General features: G+C 38.5%; 2 protein-coding genes across 4 annotated transcripts in view; both read left to right on the top strand.

Annotated features, from left to right (window-relative positions):
- The first annotated feature begins 50 nt into the window (after positions 1–50).
- The window catches only part of ddah1 (dimethylarginine dimethylaminohydrolase 1), a 42417-nt gene continuing 20721 nt past the window's right edge, over positions 51–21746 (top strand). Inside the window, 1 exon segment of the mRNA NM_213276.1 lies at positions 51–421. Coding sequence (NP_998441.1) covers positions 170–421 — 252 coding nt within the window. The 5' untranslated portion in view covers positions 51–169.
- On the top strand, positions 9375–17807 carry LOC141380579 (uncharacterized). Of its 3 annotated transcripts, XM_073939507.1 has the most exons (11): positions 9375–9620; positions 9813–9888; positions 11017–11110; positions 11306–11452; positions 11528–11655; positions 11730–11866; positions 13053–13146; positions 13225–13560; positions 13653–13827; positions 14043–14170; positions 14538–17807. In XM_073939507.1, the coding sequence occupies exons 2-11, from the start codon at positions 9877–9879 to the stop codon at positions 14850–14852; spliced, it is 1566 nt and encodes a 521-aa protein (XP_073795608.1). In that variant the 5' UTR covers positions 9375–9620; positions 9813–9876; the 3' UTR covers positions 14853–17807. The 3 variants fall into 3 exon arrangements, with proteins under 3 accessions (XP_073795608.1, XP_073795610.1, XP_073795609.1); XM_073939509.1 differs by lacking the exons at positions 9375–9620; positions 9813–9888 and adding an exon at positions 10169–10464 and having other exon boundaries at positions 11333–11452; XM_073939508.1 differs by lacking the exons at positions 9375–9620; positions 9813–9888 and adding an exon at positions 10169–10464.

Raw genomic sequence — 21746 nt, 5'->3', positions numbered from 1 at the left:
CATTGGCTCGCGTCGGGCGCGTCCGTGACGTCACTAACGCGTTGTTGTCGCCTGTGTGGAGCTGGAGCAGCGCGCGCGCGGAAACACAACACAGAAGAACAACAAGCGGAAACAAACACGCAAACTAAACGCAGCGATGTCCGACTTCGGCAAGTACACGCACGCGATCATGCGCGCGATGCCCGCGTCTCTGAGCACCGCCGCGCTGCGCTCCGATAATGTGTCCCCGGTGGATCCGCTCGGGGTGCAGCGGGAGTTTGACCACTATGTGTCCGTGCTGAGGGACCGGCTCGGGCTGCAGGTGGTGATGCTGCCCGCTGACGAGGAGCTGCCGGACTGCGTGTTCGTGGAGGACACGGCGGTGGTGTGCGGGAGCACGGCGCTCATCACCAGACCCGGAGCGCCGAGCCGCAGGTCGGAGGTAGGCTACAACACTGTTACTACCCAGACTACAGTACACTACTGAGGGGGGCTACAGTACATATACCACAGTGAATAGTATAGTATACTACAGTATATATACCACAGTGAATAGTATAGTATACTACAGTACATATACCACAGTAAATAGTACTGTAAACCACAGTACATATACCACAGTGAATAGTATAGTATACTACAGTAAACATACTACAGTAAATAGTACAGTAAACCACAGTAACTTACATATGCTACAGTAAATAGTTCAGACTACTACAGACTACATATACTACATTTGGGATGTTTACATTAGACGGAACATATGAAGACAAATGACAGTAGTAGTGTTTAAGAACAACAACACAACACTTGACACTATTTTTAATAACAGTTTAGGATTAACCAATAATAATAAGCGGTGTATTTAACAATCAACGTGTTATGATTTATGCATAACAGTTCAGAGTTGTGCACGTGTGTGTGTTTGTGCCAGACACCTGACTTAATCTGATGTGCTGATTCTGCAGTTCAAGGTTCAACACTGAGGGTTTTTTTCTCCTGGCCCGATCAGGCCAGTGGTTCACATTTTAACCTGCCCTGCCGAAAACAGAAGTGAATAGTAATGTCTTAGCCACCCATAAATAATGTGTCAAAAGTATTTATTATGAAGTATTTACAATTTATAATTGTACACATACACTTTTAATTAAGCAGAACTTTTCTTTAAATGCAACTGACAATTTAAACATTACAATTGTGATGAACTAAATTTGAAAAATTATATATATATATATATATATATATAAGCAAAATGTGCACACTTTTGATACAGTCAGACATCGTCAGCAAATATAAATCCGAGAGGTCTGACTTTCTCATACAGAGCATTATTTCAGTTGTCAAGTTTTGTTAAAAACTATCTGTCTATTATATATAATCCGTCTATTAAAAACATTGGCTATAATTCTGCATTATAGAGGAATTATCAAGCTGTCACACATGATGTCAGACGGGTTCATCCACCCATATCAGCTGCAAAAAAAGACCGGTTGCATGTCATGTTGTGCGATAGGATGGCAAAATTAAAAGTCCAAAAATAGAAAAGTTCACATTTACCGTACACCACACTGCTTTAATGCCAACCGCAGACATCTTTGGCTAAAAAGGGAGCTGAATGGAGTGAGGAGCTGATTAATAACGTTGGACTCTGCAGTGCTCATGTTATATCAGGGAAGTTGACGCTAGGGCTGCACCATACATCGTTTCAGCATCGAAATCGCGATGTGCGCATGCGCAATAGTCACATCGCAGGAGGTGCGATGCAAAGCTATATATATATATATATATATATATATATATATATATATATATATATATGTATATATATATATATAATTTTTTTTTTTTTAGCTTTGCATCGCACCTCCTTCTATGTGACTATTGCGGATGCGCACATCGCGATTGTGGGCAAATTAAACTTTAGTGACAAGGCAGCACTGGCCTGATCTGGTCACCAACCATCCTGTCTTCTGTCCTGAGTGTCTCGCACACTGACCCGAACCATCAGACAGTCCTTATTGTGGAGCTCTGACAGTAGCTATGGTAACACAACTACTACAGTAATTGATCTGTTGTGATGATTCTACAGTTGCTATGGTAACACAAAAACAGTAATTGATCTGCTGTGGTGATTTTACAGTTGCTATGGTAACATAAATACAGTAAATTAATTGATCTGTTGTGGTGATTCTACAGTTGCCATGGTAACACAACTGCAGTAATTGATCTGTTGTGGTGATTCTACAGTTGCTATGGTAACACAAATACAGTAATTGATCTGTTGTGGTGATTCTACAGTTGCCATGGTAACACAAATACAGTAACTGATCTGTTGTGGTGATTCTACAGTTGCTATGGTAACATGACAACTACTGTTTCCCAAACTGCGGCGTAACTCCCGGCTGAACTATTATAGTAGGATACATCGTTTGGGAAAAGATTGATGTAGTGACGAGGGTTTCCCCAAACTGTAGTTTCTCTGTCGTACGTTGGTTATAACATTAAACATCCTTAATGTCGCTCTAAACGGTGTGGAGTAACAACGTCTTTGTTGATCGTGATTTGTTGATTGAATATTTTGATCGTGTGGTAATATTGTTTGACTTGATCACACTTTTTTTTTATCCAATATTAGTTTTGGTCAGCATGCACTCCATGTTCTCCATATTAACTCAAATATAAATACTCAACACGTATAGGGCCTAATGTAAACAAATGATATAGTACTGTACTTTTTCAGCTGTGCGTGTGTGTGTGTGTGTGTGAGTGTGCGTGCGTGCGTGCAGCTCGAGTGTGTTAAATGTCAATAATGCATGAGCAGGATGTTGTTGTTCTCCTGAAGCCGGCTGTGGTGTTTCTCCTGTTAAACTGAGCCTGTAGTAGTGAACAGCTGCAGCACACGGCCGTTCTTCATCATGCATCATAATACTGCACATCATCATCATCATCATCATGACTGTGTGTTATCAGACTGAACATCTGCTCTTCTGTAGCGTTGCTCAGGGGTTGTTAGGGGTTGCTATGCAGTTGTCAGGGTGATGTTCGTGTCTGCTGGGATGAGCTGTGTGCAGTGGTTTATCCTGCAGTGTTGCTGATGTGAGGATGATGAAGAGCAGCAGTGTTTGTGTGACTTGATCTGCTTTATTTGCTGGTGACGGCCGCATTAGTGTTGGCTGTGTCTGCTGTGTTCATCATCTGATTGATTTCAGCTGCTCTGACCCGTAACATGCAGCGTATGTGTAGTATTCTGTGTGTTCTATTGTACTAGAGTAGGTGTGTGTGTGTGTGTGTGTGTGTGTGTAGCGCTGCTGATTGTGTAATTGACTGTAATCACTCTGGTATTCAGGTCAGATTCACATCGCTGTCATTTCAAACTTTTGATTCTGCAGAACTCTCTATGAGTAGTGTGTGTGTGTGTGTGTGTGTGTGTAGCGCTGCTGATTGTGTAATTGACTGTAATCACTCTGGTATTCAGGTCAGATTCACATCGCTGTCATTTCAAACTTTTGATTCTGCAGAACTCTCTATGAGTAGTGTGTGTGTGTGTGTGTGTGTGTGTGTGTGTGTGTGTGTGTGTCTGTCTGTCGCTGGCGGGTGTTTGGAGGTGTGTGTGTTTGTGAGACTCTTGAAAATATTTAGGTCACGAAGATTCGCTGTCAGTCACTGCAGTCTGGCTGAGTGTGTGTGTGTGTGTGTGTGTGTGTGTACTGTACATGCATAAGTGGGTGTGTGTCTGTGCATGCACGAGTGTGCTAGTGTAAGTGTATGTGGGTGTGTGTATGTGAAAGTGCTTTTATCTGTATTGATTGGTCTGAACACACACACACACACACACACACCCTCTGCTCAGTCTCAGTGCAGTGTGCTGATGTCCTCTGGCAGATGTGTCTCTCCACTCTGCTGTAATCTTCATGTGTTTATGTTTGATCATCAGCAGAATATATTAATATGATGTCCTCATACGTCACAGTTCTGCACATCGCCACTCTCCTGTCCTTTAATTTAGCAATTAAGGCGTCAATTAAATCTGAAAAAGTCATAAGTGTTGTGTTCAACTCATTTGTAGTGGTTTGAAGAAGCAGTGTGTGTACACAAGCGGGTCAGTGACTGTCTTTCCGTTCATATATCCATCCATTCGTCCGATCATCCATCTGTCTGTCCATCCATCCATCCAGCCATCCCTTCAATCATCTGTCCGTTCTTTCATTCATTCATCCATCCATTCGTCCATCCATACGTCCATCTGCCTGTGCTTCCATCCATCCATTTGTGTGTCTATCCATCCATCCATCCATGTATCCATTCAACCATCTGTCCATCTATTTGTCCTTTCATCCATCATCCCCTCCAGTCCATTCATCCATCTGCCTTTCCATCTGTCCGCCCATATATCCATCCATCCATTCGTCTGTCCATTTATCCGTCCATCCATCTATCCAGCCGTCCATCCATCCGTCCGTCTATTTGTCCATCCATCCATCATTCATCCGTCCATCTATTCATCTGTCTATCCATCTTTCCATCCATATATCCATTCATTCTTTCGTCTCTTCATCAATCTGTCTGTCCATCCATCTATCCATCCATTTGTCCGTCCATCTATCCATCCAACCAGACACTTTTCATGCATAAAATGTACAATTTCACAGATTTTATGTTGACATGCATCAAATTATGTTTCAGTTGGTTATAAACACTTTTCGCTCATTTGAAGTACCCAAATGGATGCCAAAAATGATCATTTAACTTTTAGCAATACAGTAAATAACACAAAGATCAAAACAGACAGTAAAAATAATAAAAACACCCGGTCATTATCCTGTCAAAATAACTTTAAATAGCAGTTCAGCATATGTGAGTTCACCCCTCACTCATCTCTCTTCATAATTGAAAGCAAAGATTTTTGCTCATAAAAGATGAGTGAAGAGAAGAGCGTGAGAATCGTGTAGAGCAAATCCCCTCAGTTCTGCAGATAAGCATGACCCATCAGCCGTGTGTTTCCTGTGTGTTGTGATGAAGCAGTTCTGGAGAATATGTCAGGTGGGTTTTTCTGAGGAATGAAGCCGGTGGAGAGTGTTCAACATGACTGAGCTGCACTTCCTCTGAAGTTCCTTTTGTTTCACTGATGGATGTTTCTGCAATTCCTGACCACAGACTCCTTCACACTGCAGCATCACAGTTAAACATCAGTGAAGAAACCCAGCGATGCACATTCATTCATTCATTTCCTGTTGTCTTAGTCTCTTCATCAGGGGTCACCACAGCGGAATGAACCGTCAACTATTCCAGCATATGTTTTACACAGCGGATACCTTTCCAGCCGCAACCCAGTACTGGGAAACACCCATACACACTCATTCACTCATACACACACACTCATACACTACGGACAATTTAGCCTACCCAATTCACCTGTACTGCATGTATTTGGACTGTGGGGGAAACCGGAGCACCCGGAGGAAACCCACGCCAACACAGGGAGAACATGCAAACTCCACACAGAAACACCAACTGACCCAGCCGGGACTCGAACCAGTGACTTTCTTACTGTGAGGCCAGTGATGAGCCATCGTGTCGCCTGGTGTTTGTTCTCCTCTAGTACAGTGGTTCCCAACCTTTTTCTTTGGAGCCCCCCCCATGAACATATACAAACATTGGAGCCCCCCCACCATATAAATACACACGCACGCACATACATATGTACTGTGTGTGTGTGTATATATATATATATATATATATATATATATATATATATATATATATATATATATATATATATATGTGTTTGTGTAATATTAATATATAGTAATATGTATAGAAAATATTAATTAATCAGTTTTAACTTGTCTTGGCCTTCAATAAAACCAAAATCTAGGTAGGCTTTGTCATACTGTCTAATCTTTTTCTTCGCCTCTGAAGAGTCCCTGCATTTACGTTTGTCTGCCATTTTTGTTTTGATTTTGCCTTTACGACACGTTGACAAGCAGATTGCACGAGTGAGCAAAATTTAAATAATTATTTAAAGTTATTTATTTTAATTATTTTCACTATTATATTGGAATTTTAAGCATGCGTTTAGATTTTTTTTTTTTTTTGGTACTTAAAAATTCATATATAATAGTAGGGCTGCTTGATTTTGGGAAAAATCATAATCACGATTATTTTGGTCATAATTGTAATCACGATTATTCAAAACCATTGCCAGTTAAAGTCAAAATTATTAGCGCTCCTGAGATTTTTTTTTTTTATAACTATTTCCCAAATTATGTTTAACAGAGCAAGGAATTTTAACAGTATTTCCTATAATATTTTTCTTCTATTTGTTTTATTTTAGCTAGAATAAAGAAAGGTTTAAATATTTTGAAACCAATTTAAGGTCAATATTATTAGCCCCCTTAAGCAAGATATATTTTTGATTGTCTGCAGGATAAACTACCGTTATAATAACTTGCCTTATTACTCTAATTAAGCCTTTGAACTGCACTTTAATCTGAATGCTTGTATTTTGAAAAATGTCTAGTAAAATATTATGTGTGCTGTCATTATAGCAAAGACAAAAAGAAATCAGTAATTAGAAATGAGATATCAAAACTATTATGTTCAGAAATAAGTTAATAAAATATTCTTTCCATGAAACAGAAATTGGGCAGGAAAAGGTTTGTTTATATTCAAGAGGGCTAATAATTCTGACTTCAACTGTATACATACAGTTATTTTCCACCCTGCAAAGGAAAGAGAAATAAATACAATAGAATAAAAATATAAAACAAACTGTGTTTTAAGCATCTTCACTGTAAGAAAAACACTTTAGCTGCAGCAGTCCTTCAGTCAAGAGCAGCGAGGGTTTTCTCGTTATGTTTGTTTAATAATGATAAAAACAGGCGGCAGAAGGAATATTTCTCGCTGTCTCTTTAATAGTTTCTCTTTCACGTCTTTTGATTCTCAACTGGTTTGTTTATTACACAAATGAGGGTTAATGTAAATAATCACTAAACACCGCGTTTTGACACCTATTTGACCATTAAAGCGTTCACGTTAAGATGACTTTAGATGTCTGCGCTCCTCTGCTCGTCTCAGTGTGTGAATGAGAGTGAATGCTGACCGGCCGCATGCTTCTGACTGCGTGATCGTGCTGCACACACACATAAGCTCTTTCGCGCTTTTAAGAGCCATTTAAGAGCGTGTACAACTGGAACGTGGCAAAATATGATGCAATAATCATTTATCTCGATTAATGCTTTTTTTATAATCGTTTGAAACCGAAATCTAAATCGGATATTCGATTAATTGCAAAGCCCTTTATAATAGTGGAGCATTTTTATGCCTTTTCTACCTCAATACTTATCCTCTCCCGCGCCCCCCCTGTGAACTCTGGCGCCCCCCTTAGGGGGGCGCGGACCCCAGGTTGGGAACCACTGCTCTAGTACATAAGTTGCGCCCCAGAAGATGAAGACGAAACTCAATGAGCGCAGTGAATGCGGTGGCTTTTGGAGGCGTGTTATGGATGGTTGCTAAGGTGTTACTAGGGTGTTATAGTTAGTTGCTAAGGTGTTACTAGGGTGTTATGGTTGGTTGCTAAGGTGGTTTTGGGTGTTCTGGTTAGTTGTTAAGGTGTTGTTAGGGTGTTATGGTTAGTTGCTAAGGTGTTACTAGGGTGTTCTGGATGGTTGCTTATGTGTTTTTTTGTGTTCTGGCTGGTTGCTAAGCTCATAGTGGAGTGTTATAGTTAGTTGCTAAGGTGTTACTAGGATGTTATGGTTAGTTGCTTTGTTGTTAATTGGGTGTTCTGGTTAGTTGCTAAGGTGTTTTGTGGTGTTCTGGTTAGTTGCTAAGGTGTTACTAGTGTGTGAAGTTAGTTGCTTAGGTGTTACTAGGGTGTTAAGGATGGTTGCTAAGGTGGTTTTGGGTGTTCTGGTTAGTTATTAATGTGTTGATAGGGTGTTATGGTTAGTTGCTTAGGTGTTACTAGGGTTTTCTGGATGGTTGCTAATGTGTTTTTTGGTGTTCTGGTTAGTTACTAAGGTGTTACTAGTGTGTTATAGTTAGTTGCTAAGGTGTTACTAGTGTGTTATGGGTGGTTGCTAAGGTGGTTTTGGGTGTTCTGGTTAGATATTAGGGTGTTATGGTTAGTTGCTAAGGTGTTACTAGGGTGTTCTGGATGGTTGCTAATGTGTTTTTTGGTGTTCTGGTTGGTTGCTAAGCTGTTAGTGGAGTGTTATAGTTAGTTGGTAAGGTGTTACTAGGATGTTATGGTTAGTTGCTTTGTTGTTAATTGGGTGTTCTGGTTAGTTGCTAAGGTGTTTTGTGGTGTTCTGGTTAGTTGCTAAGGTGTTACTAGTGTGTTGAAGTTAGTTGCTAAGGTGTTACTAGTGTGTTGAAGTTAGTTGCTAAGGTGTTACTAGGGTGTTATGGATGGTTGCTAAGGTGGTTTTGGGTGTTCTGATTAGTTGTTATGTTGTTAATATGGTTTTCTAGTTGGTTGCTAATGTGTTGTTATAGTTAGTTGCTAAGGTGTTACTAGGGTGTTCTGGTTGGTTGCTAGGGTGTTGCTTAAGTGTTCTGATTGGTTGCTAAGGTGTTATTATGGTTTTATAGTCAGTTTTTATGTTTTTAATATAGTTTTCTAGTTGGTTGCTAATGTGGTTTTATAGTTAATTGCTAAGGTGCTACTAGGGTGTTCTGGTTGGTTACTATGGTGTCACTAGGGTGTTATGGTTTTTTGAGAAGGTGTTACTAGGGTGTCTTACTTGGTTGTTAAGGTATTGCTATGGTATTCTGGTCAGTTACTCTGGTGTCGCTGGAGTGTTCTGGTCAGTTACTCTGGTGTTGTTGGAGTGTTCTGGTCAGTTACTCTGGTGTTACTGGAGTGTTCTGGTCAGTTACTCTGGTGTTACTGGAGTGTTCTGGTCAGTTACTCTGGTGTCGCTGGAGTGTTCTGGTCAGTTACTCTGGTGTTACTGAAGGTGTTAAGGTGTTGCTGTCTGTCTTCTTGTCCTTCAGTCTGTCTGCAGCTCGTCCTGGAGCTTGTGGAAGTGACCCTCTCTCCATCTGCTCCGCTTCCACATCTGTGTGAAGGCATTCCTCTCGTTCCGGTTATTCCTGCCACATTCCTGATCCAGACTAAAGCCGCTCTGTGAAGGACAATGTTGAAGTGGAGCTTGTTGATTCCCTCTGCTGTGATGTACGTCACAGGACAGCCGTGTCATTCATTCCCTGATCCAGCACACAGCAAATTGTGAGGTGTTGAATTTCTGGTGTAAGCTCATGTAGTGTTTTAGTGTTAAAATCTAAGTGTACATATACTGTTTTTAACGCTGATGTGGGTTAAATTATGACTTTAACAGTGTGTATCATTGGTGTTGCCTTTCCATACTCCTCATCGGTGTTAATTGCACATACGGGAACTTGAGGTGACTGAGTCAATACGGTCCGCATTTGACGATAAACTTTTCATTAATGGCTGCTCCTGCTGGACAGATTCCTACCGGAAACTTGACATAAAAGCAAACGAAAGACACGCGAGTCGGAATTTTTACATTTTAGAATTAAGAAGCCGGTTTAGCAACTTTAAAATCCGGGATTGTGGGACTATACCCGTGAATCATTGCAGCATCAGCCACACAAAGCCATCAGGTGTTGAGGTACGTCATTTTCCTCATTTAATAGCACAAACTTCAGTTTTTTTTTATTTGTAATGTTATATATACGCCTGGGCTACTTGTTAATTACACAAATTGTCCTAAATACTTTTGTAAAACCTTAATGTCACGAATCATTTTAAATGATTTTTGGCGCGGGATTCTACACCACTTCAGTGTATATTTTACATACAGGACCCCCTCGTGAGTCATCAACACGGAGCGGAGCGATGGCAGCAGCAAGTTTTCCGCTCATTTAATGACAAAACAGGTGAGTTGTTTTGTACGTTTTTATCGAAATTATAACGTAGTAATTTTATTTGAACAAAGAGAGTATTGCAGAGTAGTGTAACGTTACGCTTTCTGCCTTTAACGTTAACTTACTGCGAATGCCTCATAAAATGTCACTCATAAATTTAGTTTTAGACAGCTTTCCTATCTTTACACATGCTTAAAATCAAAATTTTTGCCGTCTGTTTATTCGTTTGTGCGTAAATGGTAGGGGTATGTTGTTGAAACTTATTTTAAATGTGATTGAATCAACCAATGCAATCCAATTTATTATTTAACGTCGCAAATTATGTGCTATTGAGCATTTTGCACATGGTACACGATAACTGTAAGTGATTCTGATCGGGCATGTGGAGAATGAATTCGTATCCTTACATGTATACCGTTAACAGCATTTCTTTTACGTTTGCCGTCAGCTAGTGCGTATAATTTTGAAAGATTTTAAGGCGGGTTAATGTACACTGATTTAGTGTTCCTTTTTTCAAACGGAGACTCGACGCCTTGCGTGTCACGCTGGAAAAATAACGAACTATGCATGAAGCAAGTAGAATAAAAAGTAAGTTTTTCCTTTTCATTTTTGCTTGAAAACAAAATCATTAGCTTAACTTTAAGTTATACCGTTTTACATTAAGGATAGCAATTTAGTGTATGACGTCTGCTGCTGTGGTAAATGTTTTATTAATACTGCAAATGCTACTGATAATATATTATAATATTCGTTTTATCATCTTTCTCCTGGAAAAGTCTAATGTTACTATTTACTAATATTATTTTTCATCGACGTTTGAAGGAAAAATGTACTAACCAGTCAATGTTTTTTTTTTATATTTCGAGTTAAAATCCTGCACTAAGACCGGTTTTGTGCAAAGTTTTGAATCTAATGTTTTTTGTGACTTGTCCAACTATTGCAAGAATCCACAGAATGTTAAACTCTCCATAATGTGCAAAGTTGGATGTCTACTTTTACATTTCGTAAAAGAAATGTGGTAAACCAGACTTAGAATTTTGAAGAACATTGATATTTATTTATGTAAATGTTTTTCTTTTTTTGTTTGTTAGTGTTTATTGCCCAAACTCTATTATAATCATATCTTTTATTTCTAACCAGATGATCAACAGAATGCTGTTTAAAGTACAGTATCAAGCTCGTAAGAGATACATGAAACTTCCAGTATTGGCATATGATGCCCTTATACGGGAAGGTAAGTTTTCATACAATTTTTTTTGATACCTGGCATTTTTTTTGTTTTTTGGCTAATGTCTCTATATATTAGTTTAGCCTAAAACACGTTTAGAAACAGATATCATGAAACAACTGATGGAAAATTGTAATTTATTTAAATATTTGTTTTTCTATTCACCTAATTATATTATTTATTTTATGCCATTTTGTGTAGTCAAGGAGAAATTTGGTATATCTCCAGATCATTCCATTTATTTGGCAGACGAGACCGGAACTGAAGTGGATGAAGATGTTTTTGCTGATATTATGGAACAAAAGCCTGACACACTTTGGACAATTGTTGATTCTATGGCTACAGAAGGTTTGCAAGGCTGCAAATGCAAATATGTGTGTTTTAAATAGTTATGTATTTGTAACATTTAATTTTCCTTGTTAGATTCTACTGCCCCACCAACCTCTCAATTTTCAAGTGAAATGAAAACGTTGTCACCAACAGACAGCTGTGTTTCTGTTCCCTCAACAAAAAGACCTAAAACTGACGACCAATTTACTGAGGCCAAGGAGGTAGAATACATGATTAAAACCTATATAAATGTTGCCTTATGAAATGATTTGATCAATTTATCTTTGTTATTAAGCTTGTAAAAGATGTATTGGGGAACAAAAGTGCAGGGGAGAAGATTTTTCAGGAGTACAGAGCAACTGGGAAAATCACAGATTCTACAAGGCGAATTCTTGTGAATGCTGTAGTTGGAGACATGATTGAAAAACATGGGTAAAGTATATAATTATAAGCTGTTTTTACAATGCATTGTCATCCCAATTAAAGGGATAGTTCACCCAAAATTGAAAATTTTGTCATCATTTACTCACCATTTACTTGTTTTTTTTCTTTCTGCTGAACACAAAAGAAGATATTTGAATAATGTTGTAAACATGTAACCATTTTCCCACTGATGGGTTGCAGCTAGAAGGGCATCCGCTGCGTAAAACATATGCTGGATAATTTGGTGGTTCATTCTGCTGTGGCGACCCCAGATTAATAAAGGGGCTAAGCTGAAAAGAAAATGAATGAATGAACATGTAACCATTGATTGTGCTAAGGAAATCAATGGTTACAGAGTTCTAAAAGAATTTATTAAAACCACTAATTTGTGTTCACTAGAAAGAAAAAAAAAGTCAATGGTTTCAAAGAACTTGAGGATGAGTAAATAGAGGAAATCTAAATTTTGGGGGACCCATCCCTTTTTAACAGACTTGAACATTCAAATCAAAATCTTTGAACTGTCTAGAAACTTGAGTCCAATTTTGCATATTAAATGGACATTTAAACTAAAACTGAAAATGTACTTGCTATTTGCTCACCCTTAAATAGTTTCAGACCCTTATGGCTTTCTTTATTCAGTTGAACACAAAATAAGATATTTTGAAGAAAGCTGAAAACTTGTAACCATTGACTTTGTTAGTAGCAAATGCAAATACTATGGAAGTGAATGGTTACAGGTTTTCAACTTTCTTCAAATTATCTTTTTGTGTTCATAAAAAAAAAGTCTAGCAGGTTCGATAGAAGTAAAGTCTGGGTAAATGATTGTTAATATGTGGGGTATAAATGAAAATCGGTTGTACAAAGTGTGTTACCTTGTGCAGCAAAACTGTTGCATCACTTCACTACCTCATCATGGGATAGTAAAGTGTGCATATCAGAATCTTTGTGACGGTAATTTATCTAAATACTTCTCACTCAGTGTCCTATTAATACTTTGTTTTTGGAAATGGTACTCTGCTTACATACTGTTTCATATGGTAGTATGTGTACTATGTGAGTTTGTACACAGCATAAGTCTGTATTGCTTGTTAAAGATTAAACTCTGCAGAAGCAGCACCCATGTTCTAGTTATTTGTTTTAATGAAGTACACAGTTTACTACATATTACATACTATAATTTTATTTATCTTCGTAGGAACATTCCACCAAAAGAAATACGAATTAAATATGCTGTTGGAATAGTGACTCTGTTCCCCTCCCTCAAAGATCCCTACTCCAAAAGAGGCTATGTGAGTTGTTGTTTATTTTCCCTAAAAAAATAAAGTGTCTTTTTAATTTAACTAAAACATCTTGTTTTTTTATTGCAGGAACATTTTTATGATCCAGAAGGTAACTCTGGATACATAGCCTGGAGACTGAAAACGGTTCAGCGCAACAGTCAAGTCAGTAGGACCAGCATTCCACAAGGCATCTCTGAGAGGAGGGGCCCTATCACTGAAAGAGCGTTTTTGACAACGGAGATACAGCTAGAGGGAGATAGCTGCCAGGAAGCCATTTCATTTCTAAAACACTGTTCTGATCTGGAGCAAGTGGCTGCAAAGATGAATTCTACTTTCCAGTATCGGCAGGAACTGATCCGCAATCCTGAAAAGTCGTCATCTGTTTTCAATATATTCCCTAGGTTTCTTGACACAAAAGGCCTGGTATGTGCTGCACCAACTGATGGTGGTTTAAAATGGATTTTAATCTGCTGATGTGACATGACATTTCTGTTTTAATCTATATAAAACATTAGGTGCTTCAAGACTTTGAGTTGCTGTTTGGAGTAGAGACTTCAGCAAAGCTGGAGAAGTGGGGATCTTCTCTTAAACACAAAGTAATTGGAGAAGCCAAAAACCTGACCCAGTCATTTCATCTGAGTCGTCTGATCGAGTCTGCAGAGCAATGTGAAAGCAGTCAAGAAGTTACAGGTAATTATTTATGTATCTCAATAATTGTGTGTTTCTTTTATGGCTTTTAGGCTTTATTATAAGTAATTTTAAGTCATACACATAGATTATCTTGATTTAATTCATGTTGATTAAAACAATTGTGGGCCATGGTGTTTTCTGAAAGGATGTGATTAATCATATGCATTTGTTTTAAAAATAATGGGCCATGATGTTTTTCTTTTCTTGACTTTTAGAGTGGGACAGTGACATGTCTTCACTGTTGTTGCTTCTCTATCTCCTTCCACCACCTTCAAGTGGAAAGAAGAATATTGTAAAGATCAGTGTCCAAGAAGCATTAAACCACATAGTAAGGTTCCACAAGGTATGCTTTGTGTTTGGGTTGGACTAATTAGTGTTCCAAATGTTCTAAGATGCAAGTTAACAATGGATATTAACTTAAATAGTGGTAAATGATTGCAAAAAATAAAATAATTTAATAAACTAGGCACATTTTGCAATGACTAGTGCTGCACTGACCGAAATAGTCTTGCATAACAATAATGTTGTTTATCACAATATATTGTACAACAAAAATTTGAATTTGTGACAGGCCTACTGTACACACTTTGTGGCTGAATTCAAACATTTATTTTGCAGACGTGTTTGGAGCAAATTTACGGTTGATCTGTAATTCTTAGATGTACATCATACCCTCTTTTGTAAAATACTGAAATTTTTTTTTTTTTCAGTCCTGTTGCAGTTTCGATGACGTGCTGAGGGCAGGACAGACAACACAGCCGTACATCTTGGCAGTCGGAACTTTGAAGAATTGCATCCATGACTATTACATCATCGTGGATGGACAACTCATTCCCTGCAAGGCGATGTCCTCTCTGGCTGCTTTTGATGAGCTTTTCAAAGCACATTATGTGTTCGGCATTTCATATGATGCTGCTTTACACAGTATGTACACGTTTCTTCAAACAACGTTTTACAACATTGACGTTGGTGTCACTCATGAAAGCCCTCGAGTCAGGGATCTTCGAGCCAAGATTCTAAATTAGGACACTACTGCAGAGCTTAAAAATGTTTAGGTGCTTTGTTTGCAAGTTGACTTGCAGTACAGTCAATGATCTAATACGCCATCTAAAACTTTCTCATGCTTTTTATCCTGGCAGAAGATTACAGTTGGTATGCAATCAGGATGATTGTTGTCTAAGATTTGTTTCATATTCAGGGTTTAGAAAACATCTTCAACGTAGGCACAACAGTGAGCTCTCTGACATGTCTTTATTTGAATCCTCCCCGGCTCCTTCTGTTGAAAGTGGACCAGCATCTGTAACACAACCTTCCAACTTAGTTTTAGGAAATCCAGGAACATCTTCAAACACTGATGAGAGAAAGTTGAGAACCCAAGAAATGTGTGCATCAGTTATTGCAAAATTACAGAGTAGCGGAGTAGCCTCCAATGTAATTACATCAGTGGCTGAAAATATGGAAGAGCTTGTGAGTGAATTGCATTCAAACATCAGAGAGGATATTGTTCAGTTGGTATCTGATGATCACAGGTCAGATGTTGAAGAGTATTTTGACCATCTTGACAACCCATTCTCTAATTTCATAACTGAGACAAAATGGAAAAAGTATTTCTTTGAGAACTGGGGTGTTGTAGAACCTATTGAAATACCCTTAGGAGTGAGATATGACAGTAGACGCAATAGAACTACAGGTACATACGATCAGGTTCCAATTACTGATAAATTTGTATATGTTCCTTTATTGCAGACTTTGAAATTTATGTTCAAAAATGTAGAAATTCAAAAGCATTTTGTCCAGCCAAGTGAGAATGGAGAAATATTAAGAGAGTTCTGTGATGGTAGCTATTTTAAAGAACATCCTCTTTTTTCCAAAGAACAAAATTCTCTTCAGATACAACTCTTCTATGATGACTTTGAAACTTCGAATCCCCTTGGTTCTAAGCATGGAATCCATAAGATTGGAAGTATTTATTTTGTTTTGAGAAACCTGTCATCAAAGGTAAACTCTGCTTTAATGAATATTCATCTTCTGGCACTTTTTCACACACAAGATGTAAAGCGATATGGCTTTAATGCCATTTTGGATCCAATTGTGCGTGACTTTAAAATTCTTGAGACATATGGAATTACATTGCCGATCTCAGAGGATCCTGTCCATGGAACTATAGCTCAAGTAACTGGAGATAATTTGGGAATGCACACACTTTTTGGATTTGTAGAATCTTTTAACTCAAATTATTTTTGTCGTTTTTGTTTGGTTGACAAATGTGCTTCACAGAACATTTTCTCTGATGACCACCCAGACATAATACTGCGTGACAGACTTCTACATGCTCAACATTGTCAAAGCCTCTTTTCAGATGCTGGTCCACAATCATCCTTTGGTGTGAAAAAAACATGCTTGCTGAATGAGCTACAGTATTTTAATATTTCGGACAATTTTGCATTCGATATAATGCATGATATATTAGAAGGTGTAGGACAGTTAGAAATGAAATTGCTTTTTAACCATCTATCACACAGCAGCATTATATCTTCACAATCTGCAAGCAATAGAATTTACTCATTTAACTATGGCTTTGTTGAACGTAAGAACAGACCAACAATGATTAATTTTGAACAAGCTGGGAATGGTTTGGGTCTCAATGCTATTCAGACATTTTGCCTTATTAGAAATCTGCCTTTAATTTTTGGAGATCTGGTTGAAGTTGGAGATAAACACTGGAGTTTGCTACTGCTTTTACTTCAGATAATAAATATTGTGTTTTCTCCAGTCATCTCAGAGGGCATGACTATTTATTTAAAGCATCTGATTTGTGAACACCACACACTGTTTAAAGAACTTTACCCAAGGAATCTCATTCCTAAGCACCACTTCATGACCCATTATTCCAGATGCATCAGGAAGATAGGCCCGCTGGTTCATGTGTGGGGAATGCGTTATGAGGCGAAACATAGCTTTTTCAAAAAAAGTGTGAAGAATTTCAAAAATATTACCAAATCTTTAGCGCTAAAACACCAGATGTGTATTGCATACCACTGGGAATCTCAGCCATTTAAGAATATTGACTGTGGGCCTGCAACAAACGTTCAGCTTTGTGACCTGATTGACTGTGAATTCATTGCAGAAAGACTGCAAATTGAAAATGAAAGTAATGTAGATCATCTTTCTTGGATTACTTGTTTTGGAACTGAGTATCGGTCAGGCCTTTTTGTTTGTTCAGATTTAAGAGATGACATTCCTGTGTTCAGTAAAATTACTGATATTATTGCATTTGACAGTCAGTATTTTTTGCTGACATGTGAATTTGAAACTGTATGCTTTGTTGAACATCTTCACTCCTTTAAGGTTAAGGAGGAGCTTTGTAGAAAGTTTCCCTTTTGAATGTTGAAACCTTGCGTTTTTTTAGGCCATTCGACCTTCAGATAAGTTATGGATTAGAGGAAAATGACTTTTATATAGTTCCTGTACACGTTTTCATATGAACCACTTTAGTTCAGTGATGGTACATTGCTGAGGCTTTCCTGTATGTTTAGATTTGAAAGATGCTATTTCTGTGCTCAGTAAAATGTCTGATATTGTTTGATGGACAGCGTTTTTTGCTTGCTTATGAAATTGAAAGTGCTTTTGTTGAACATTACTAATTTCAAGGAAATCCCCCTTTTTGAATGATTTTTGCTGTGGTTTTAATCCATGTATTTTTTTAAACAACTGTATGCAAAAATTACTTTTATATTTTTATAAAGCATTTTGGTTCAGGAATGAGGCTTTAGCTCATGTTGTCTTGTTTATGTTTGGCAGTGATAGGTAAAATATTAAACATTTCCACTGAATTTTTTTCAATGTGACAAATGTTTGTCTAAAAAATGACATTAATGACAAATTAAAGTTTTCAGGTATGAAATGCATATTCTGTGAAGTGATTTAATGTTGCCTGTGCTGTGTATTTTAAAGAAAATAAATTCTGTTTTGTAACTTTCTCCATGATTGTTTAATTTATGCGCTAAACACTTATTTTAATAAGGCTGTAACAGAAGAATTTATTTAGATTTTGTTATTATTCCAGGGTGTTAAAATTTTCAAATATACACTTATCTTTATGAGTTTCATGTGTGGAAAATGTTAACTTTTACTCATGTTAGTTCAAAGAAAAATAGAATTTATGCTGAATATGACCTGGCTATGGTGGTGGAGTATTTACTATACACTATATCTAGTTTATAGTTTTTACACTCTTAGTGTAAAATTATTTACTCAGCTTAAGTGTATATATTCAACACTTTTCAAAGAGTAACTTATACACTGGGCTGGTGGGACTCGTATATACACCAGAAGAGAGTGTAATTTGACACCTGAGGAGTTATATGTACACTGGACAATTTGCCCTGCAGGTGTTAAAAATGTTTAATGTGGTGTGCATTTTTACACTCTAAGTGTAAAATATTTTACACTGCAGAGGTGTACATATTCAACACTTTTCAAAGTGTAATCTGGACACTTGGCTGGTGGGACTCATATAGACACCAGAAAAGTGTTAAATTCAACACCTGTGGTGTAAAATGTACACTGGCAAATTTGCTGTGCACGGATAAATGCTGTTTCCATTGAACATCATCGTTCAGTCTGCGCTGGAAACGGCTTCTGGAGCACAGCGGGAGGAAAAGCACTCCTCTGTTCTGCTCTGATGTTTTTATGCACAGCATTGATGAAGCCCAAACACAGAATTACTGAATAATACTTCATTTACAGTGTAAACGAGAAGCTTCTGGATCAAACGTCTGTCATCTATTGTTGTATAAAGTTCATATTATGTTGATAATAAGTGTATGTGGTCCAGGTGTGTGTGTGTATGTGGTCCAGGTGTGTGTGTGTATGTGGTCCAGGTGTGTGTGTGTTGGTTACAGGATGGTCACACACGCATGAAAACACACTTGGCCTCTGACTTCTGACCTTTCTCCTGTGGTCACCTGGACAAACACACACACTCACACACAGATGCACACTGTCTTGACAGAGGAATGTTTTACATTGGCAGACTACAGCACACACACACACACACACACACACACACACGTCTCTGCTGCTGCTGGTCCTCGTGGTCTGCAGTGTGTGAATGTGCTGTGTGAGTGTTAAAACACACAGGAAGTTGTTGTGTTTCCTCAGCTGTTGTCAGAGGTCACGGGGTCGTGTTTTGCTCTGCTTCCTCTCATATCGATGGTAAAGCACAGTTATATTCTGCTCACACTGGAGATTCATGAAGATTCACACACACACACACACACACACACACACACACACACACACACACACACACACACACACACACACACACACACAAACACACACACACACACCACATCAGTGAAATAATGCAGGTTTCATTATATGAAGCTATCAGCGAGTCTTCATCATGCTGTTCTGTACTGGCTGAAGTGTCAAGCTGGTTGCTAGGATGTTGCTGAGTGGTTGATATGGGTTTTAGGCAGTTGCTAGGTTGTTGCTAAGTGTTTCGTTGTGTTTTGGGTGGTTGCCAGGGTGTTGCTAAGTGGTTTGTAATAGTTCTATGCTGTTGATACAGTGTTGCTAAGTGGTTTCATTGTGTTTTTGAGTGGTTGCCAGGGTGTTGCTAAGTGGTATGTAATAGTTCTATGCAGTTGATACGGTGTTGCTAAGTGGTTTCATTGTGTTTTTGAGTGGTTGCCAGGGTGTTGCTAAATGGTTTGTAATAGTTCTATGCAGTTGATACAGTGTTGCTAAGTGTTTCGTTGTGTTTTGGGTGGTTGCCAGGGTGTTGCTAAGTGGTTTGTAATAGTTCTATGCAGTTGATACGGTGTTGCTAAATGTTTAGTTGTGTTTTGGGTGGTTGCCAGGGTGTTGCTAAGTGGTTTGTAATAGATTTATGCATTTGATAGGCTGTTGCTAAGTGTTTCGTAGGATTTTGAGTGGTTGCCAGGGTGTTGCTAAATGGTTGTTATGGGTTCTGGGCAGTTGATAGGGTGTTCCCAAGTGTTTTATTGTATTTTGGATGGTTGCCAGGGTGTTGCTAAGTGGTTTGTTATAGTTCTAGGCAGTGCTTAGGTTGTTGCTAAGTAGTTTCATTGTATTTTTGGTGGTTACCAGGTTGTTGCTAAATGGTTGTTATGGGTTCTGGAAAATTGCTAGGGTCTTATTTAGTGCTTTTGTTATGTTTTAGTGGTTGCAATGGTTTTGCTAAGTGGTTTGTAAGAGTTCTGGGCAGTTTCTAGGGTGTTGCTAAGTAGTTTCATTGCATTTTGGGTGGTTGCCAGGGTGTTGCTAAGTGGTTTGTAATTGTTCTAGGCAGTTGATAGGCTGTTGCTAAGTGCTTTTATTGTATTTGGGTGGTTACCAGAGTGTTGCTAATTGGTTTGTAAGGGTTCAATGCAGTTGATGGGGTGTTGCTAAGTGGTGTAATTGTATTTTGGGTGATTACCAAAGTGTTGCTAAATGGTTGTGTGGGTTTTGGGAAGTTGATAGGCTGTTGCTAAGTGTTTTCATTGTATTTTGGGTGGTTGACTGGGTGTTGCTAAGTGGTTTGTAAGAGTTCTAGGCAGGTAATATGGTGTTGCTAAGTGGTTGCTTCTAGAGTGTTAGCTTTAAGGTTGCTATGTGTGTTGGGCAGTGGCTAGTGCTAGGGTGTATCTAGGATGTTTGGAATGGTTTTAAAGGTGTTTTAAAGCTGGATTAAAGGACGTTGCTAGGCTGTTTCTAGGGTATTCTTGTTGGTTGCTATGTGCTGGTTTAGGTTGTTCTGAGTGGTTTGGACATGGCTGCTGGTTGTTGTTTTTCTAGGTGCTTTCAGAGGTTTTGGGGTGTTGCTGGGTTTTTTAAGTTGTCCTAAAAGGTTTATGGTGTTTGGAACTGTTTTAGGGTGTTGCTATATGTGTTGTCTAGGGCATTATGTGATGTTGTTAGCTGTTTACTGTGGTGTTTTGCGTGATTGACTCGTTTTCTTCATGATTATGAGAGATTGCTTTACACTGAAAGCTTTAAACATCTGCAATTGATCAGCAGTTTATTTTGACACACCTCACTGCATTGCATTGTCTCTCAGTTCAATGATGGGATTGTTGATGAGCATAATTCAAATATGCTAATGAGCCCTTAATGGTCTCACATGGTAATTGTTTGTTTGCATCGAAGCTTAATTGCCTAGAAATGAGTTGTGTTGTTCTGGATGAGAGGTGAAGACTAGCTTACTGTGTGTGCGTGTGTGTGTGTGTGTGTGTGTGTGTGTGTGTGTGTGTGTGTGTGTGTGTGTGTGTGTCAGCAAGGCCATGTCCCTCCAGTTTCACACCGACACATGAGGAATTCCTCAGTTCAGGCTGTGGGAAGCGTCTGGAGAAGCGGCTGCTGTTCTGTAGAGTGCAGAACTGCTGGACTCATTTAGAAAGAGCTTAAAAACATGTTTGTTTGCTTATTTATTTGAAAACATTCAAATATTTATACTTAAGAGGCTGTTTCAGGCTATTTATTACATAATTACACACACACACACACACACAAACACACACACACACATGCAGCACAAATGCACACACACGTTTTTGCTGGGCTCAGTTACTCTTTAGTGGAGGGAAAGTGTGTTTGATTGACACAACACGTGTATGTGTGCGTGTGTGTGTGTGTGTGTGTGTGTGTTTCTCCCTCTGTGCTGTGAATGTTATTTTTCTGCTCTGCTGGTGGACACACACACACACGCCACTACATCCAAACCCACGACACGTGTTTTTCCCGATTTACATCCCAAATACACTCTGCCTCACAGCTCTCAGTGTGTGTGCATGTGTGTATATGTGTGTGTCTGTATTCGCATGTGGTTTTGTGTGTGTGTTTGTGCATGCATGAATTTGTTTTTGCATGTCTGCATGTGATTTTGTTGTGTATGTGTGTGTGTGTGT

This window comes from Danio rerio, chromosome 23 (assembly GCF_049306965.1).
Source record: "Danio rerio strain Tuebingen ecotype United States chromosome 23, GRCz12tu, whole genome shotgun sequence".
Taxonomy (NCBI): Eukaryota; Metazoa; Chordata; class Actinopteri; order Cypriniformes; family Danionidae; genus Danio; species Danio rerio.
The sequence above is the reverse complement of the archived record's forward strand: the minus strand, read 5'-3'. Positions and strand labels throughout refer to the sequence as shown.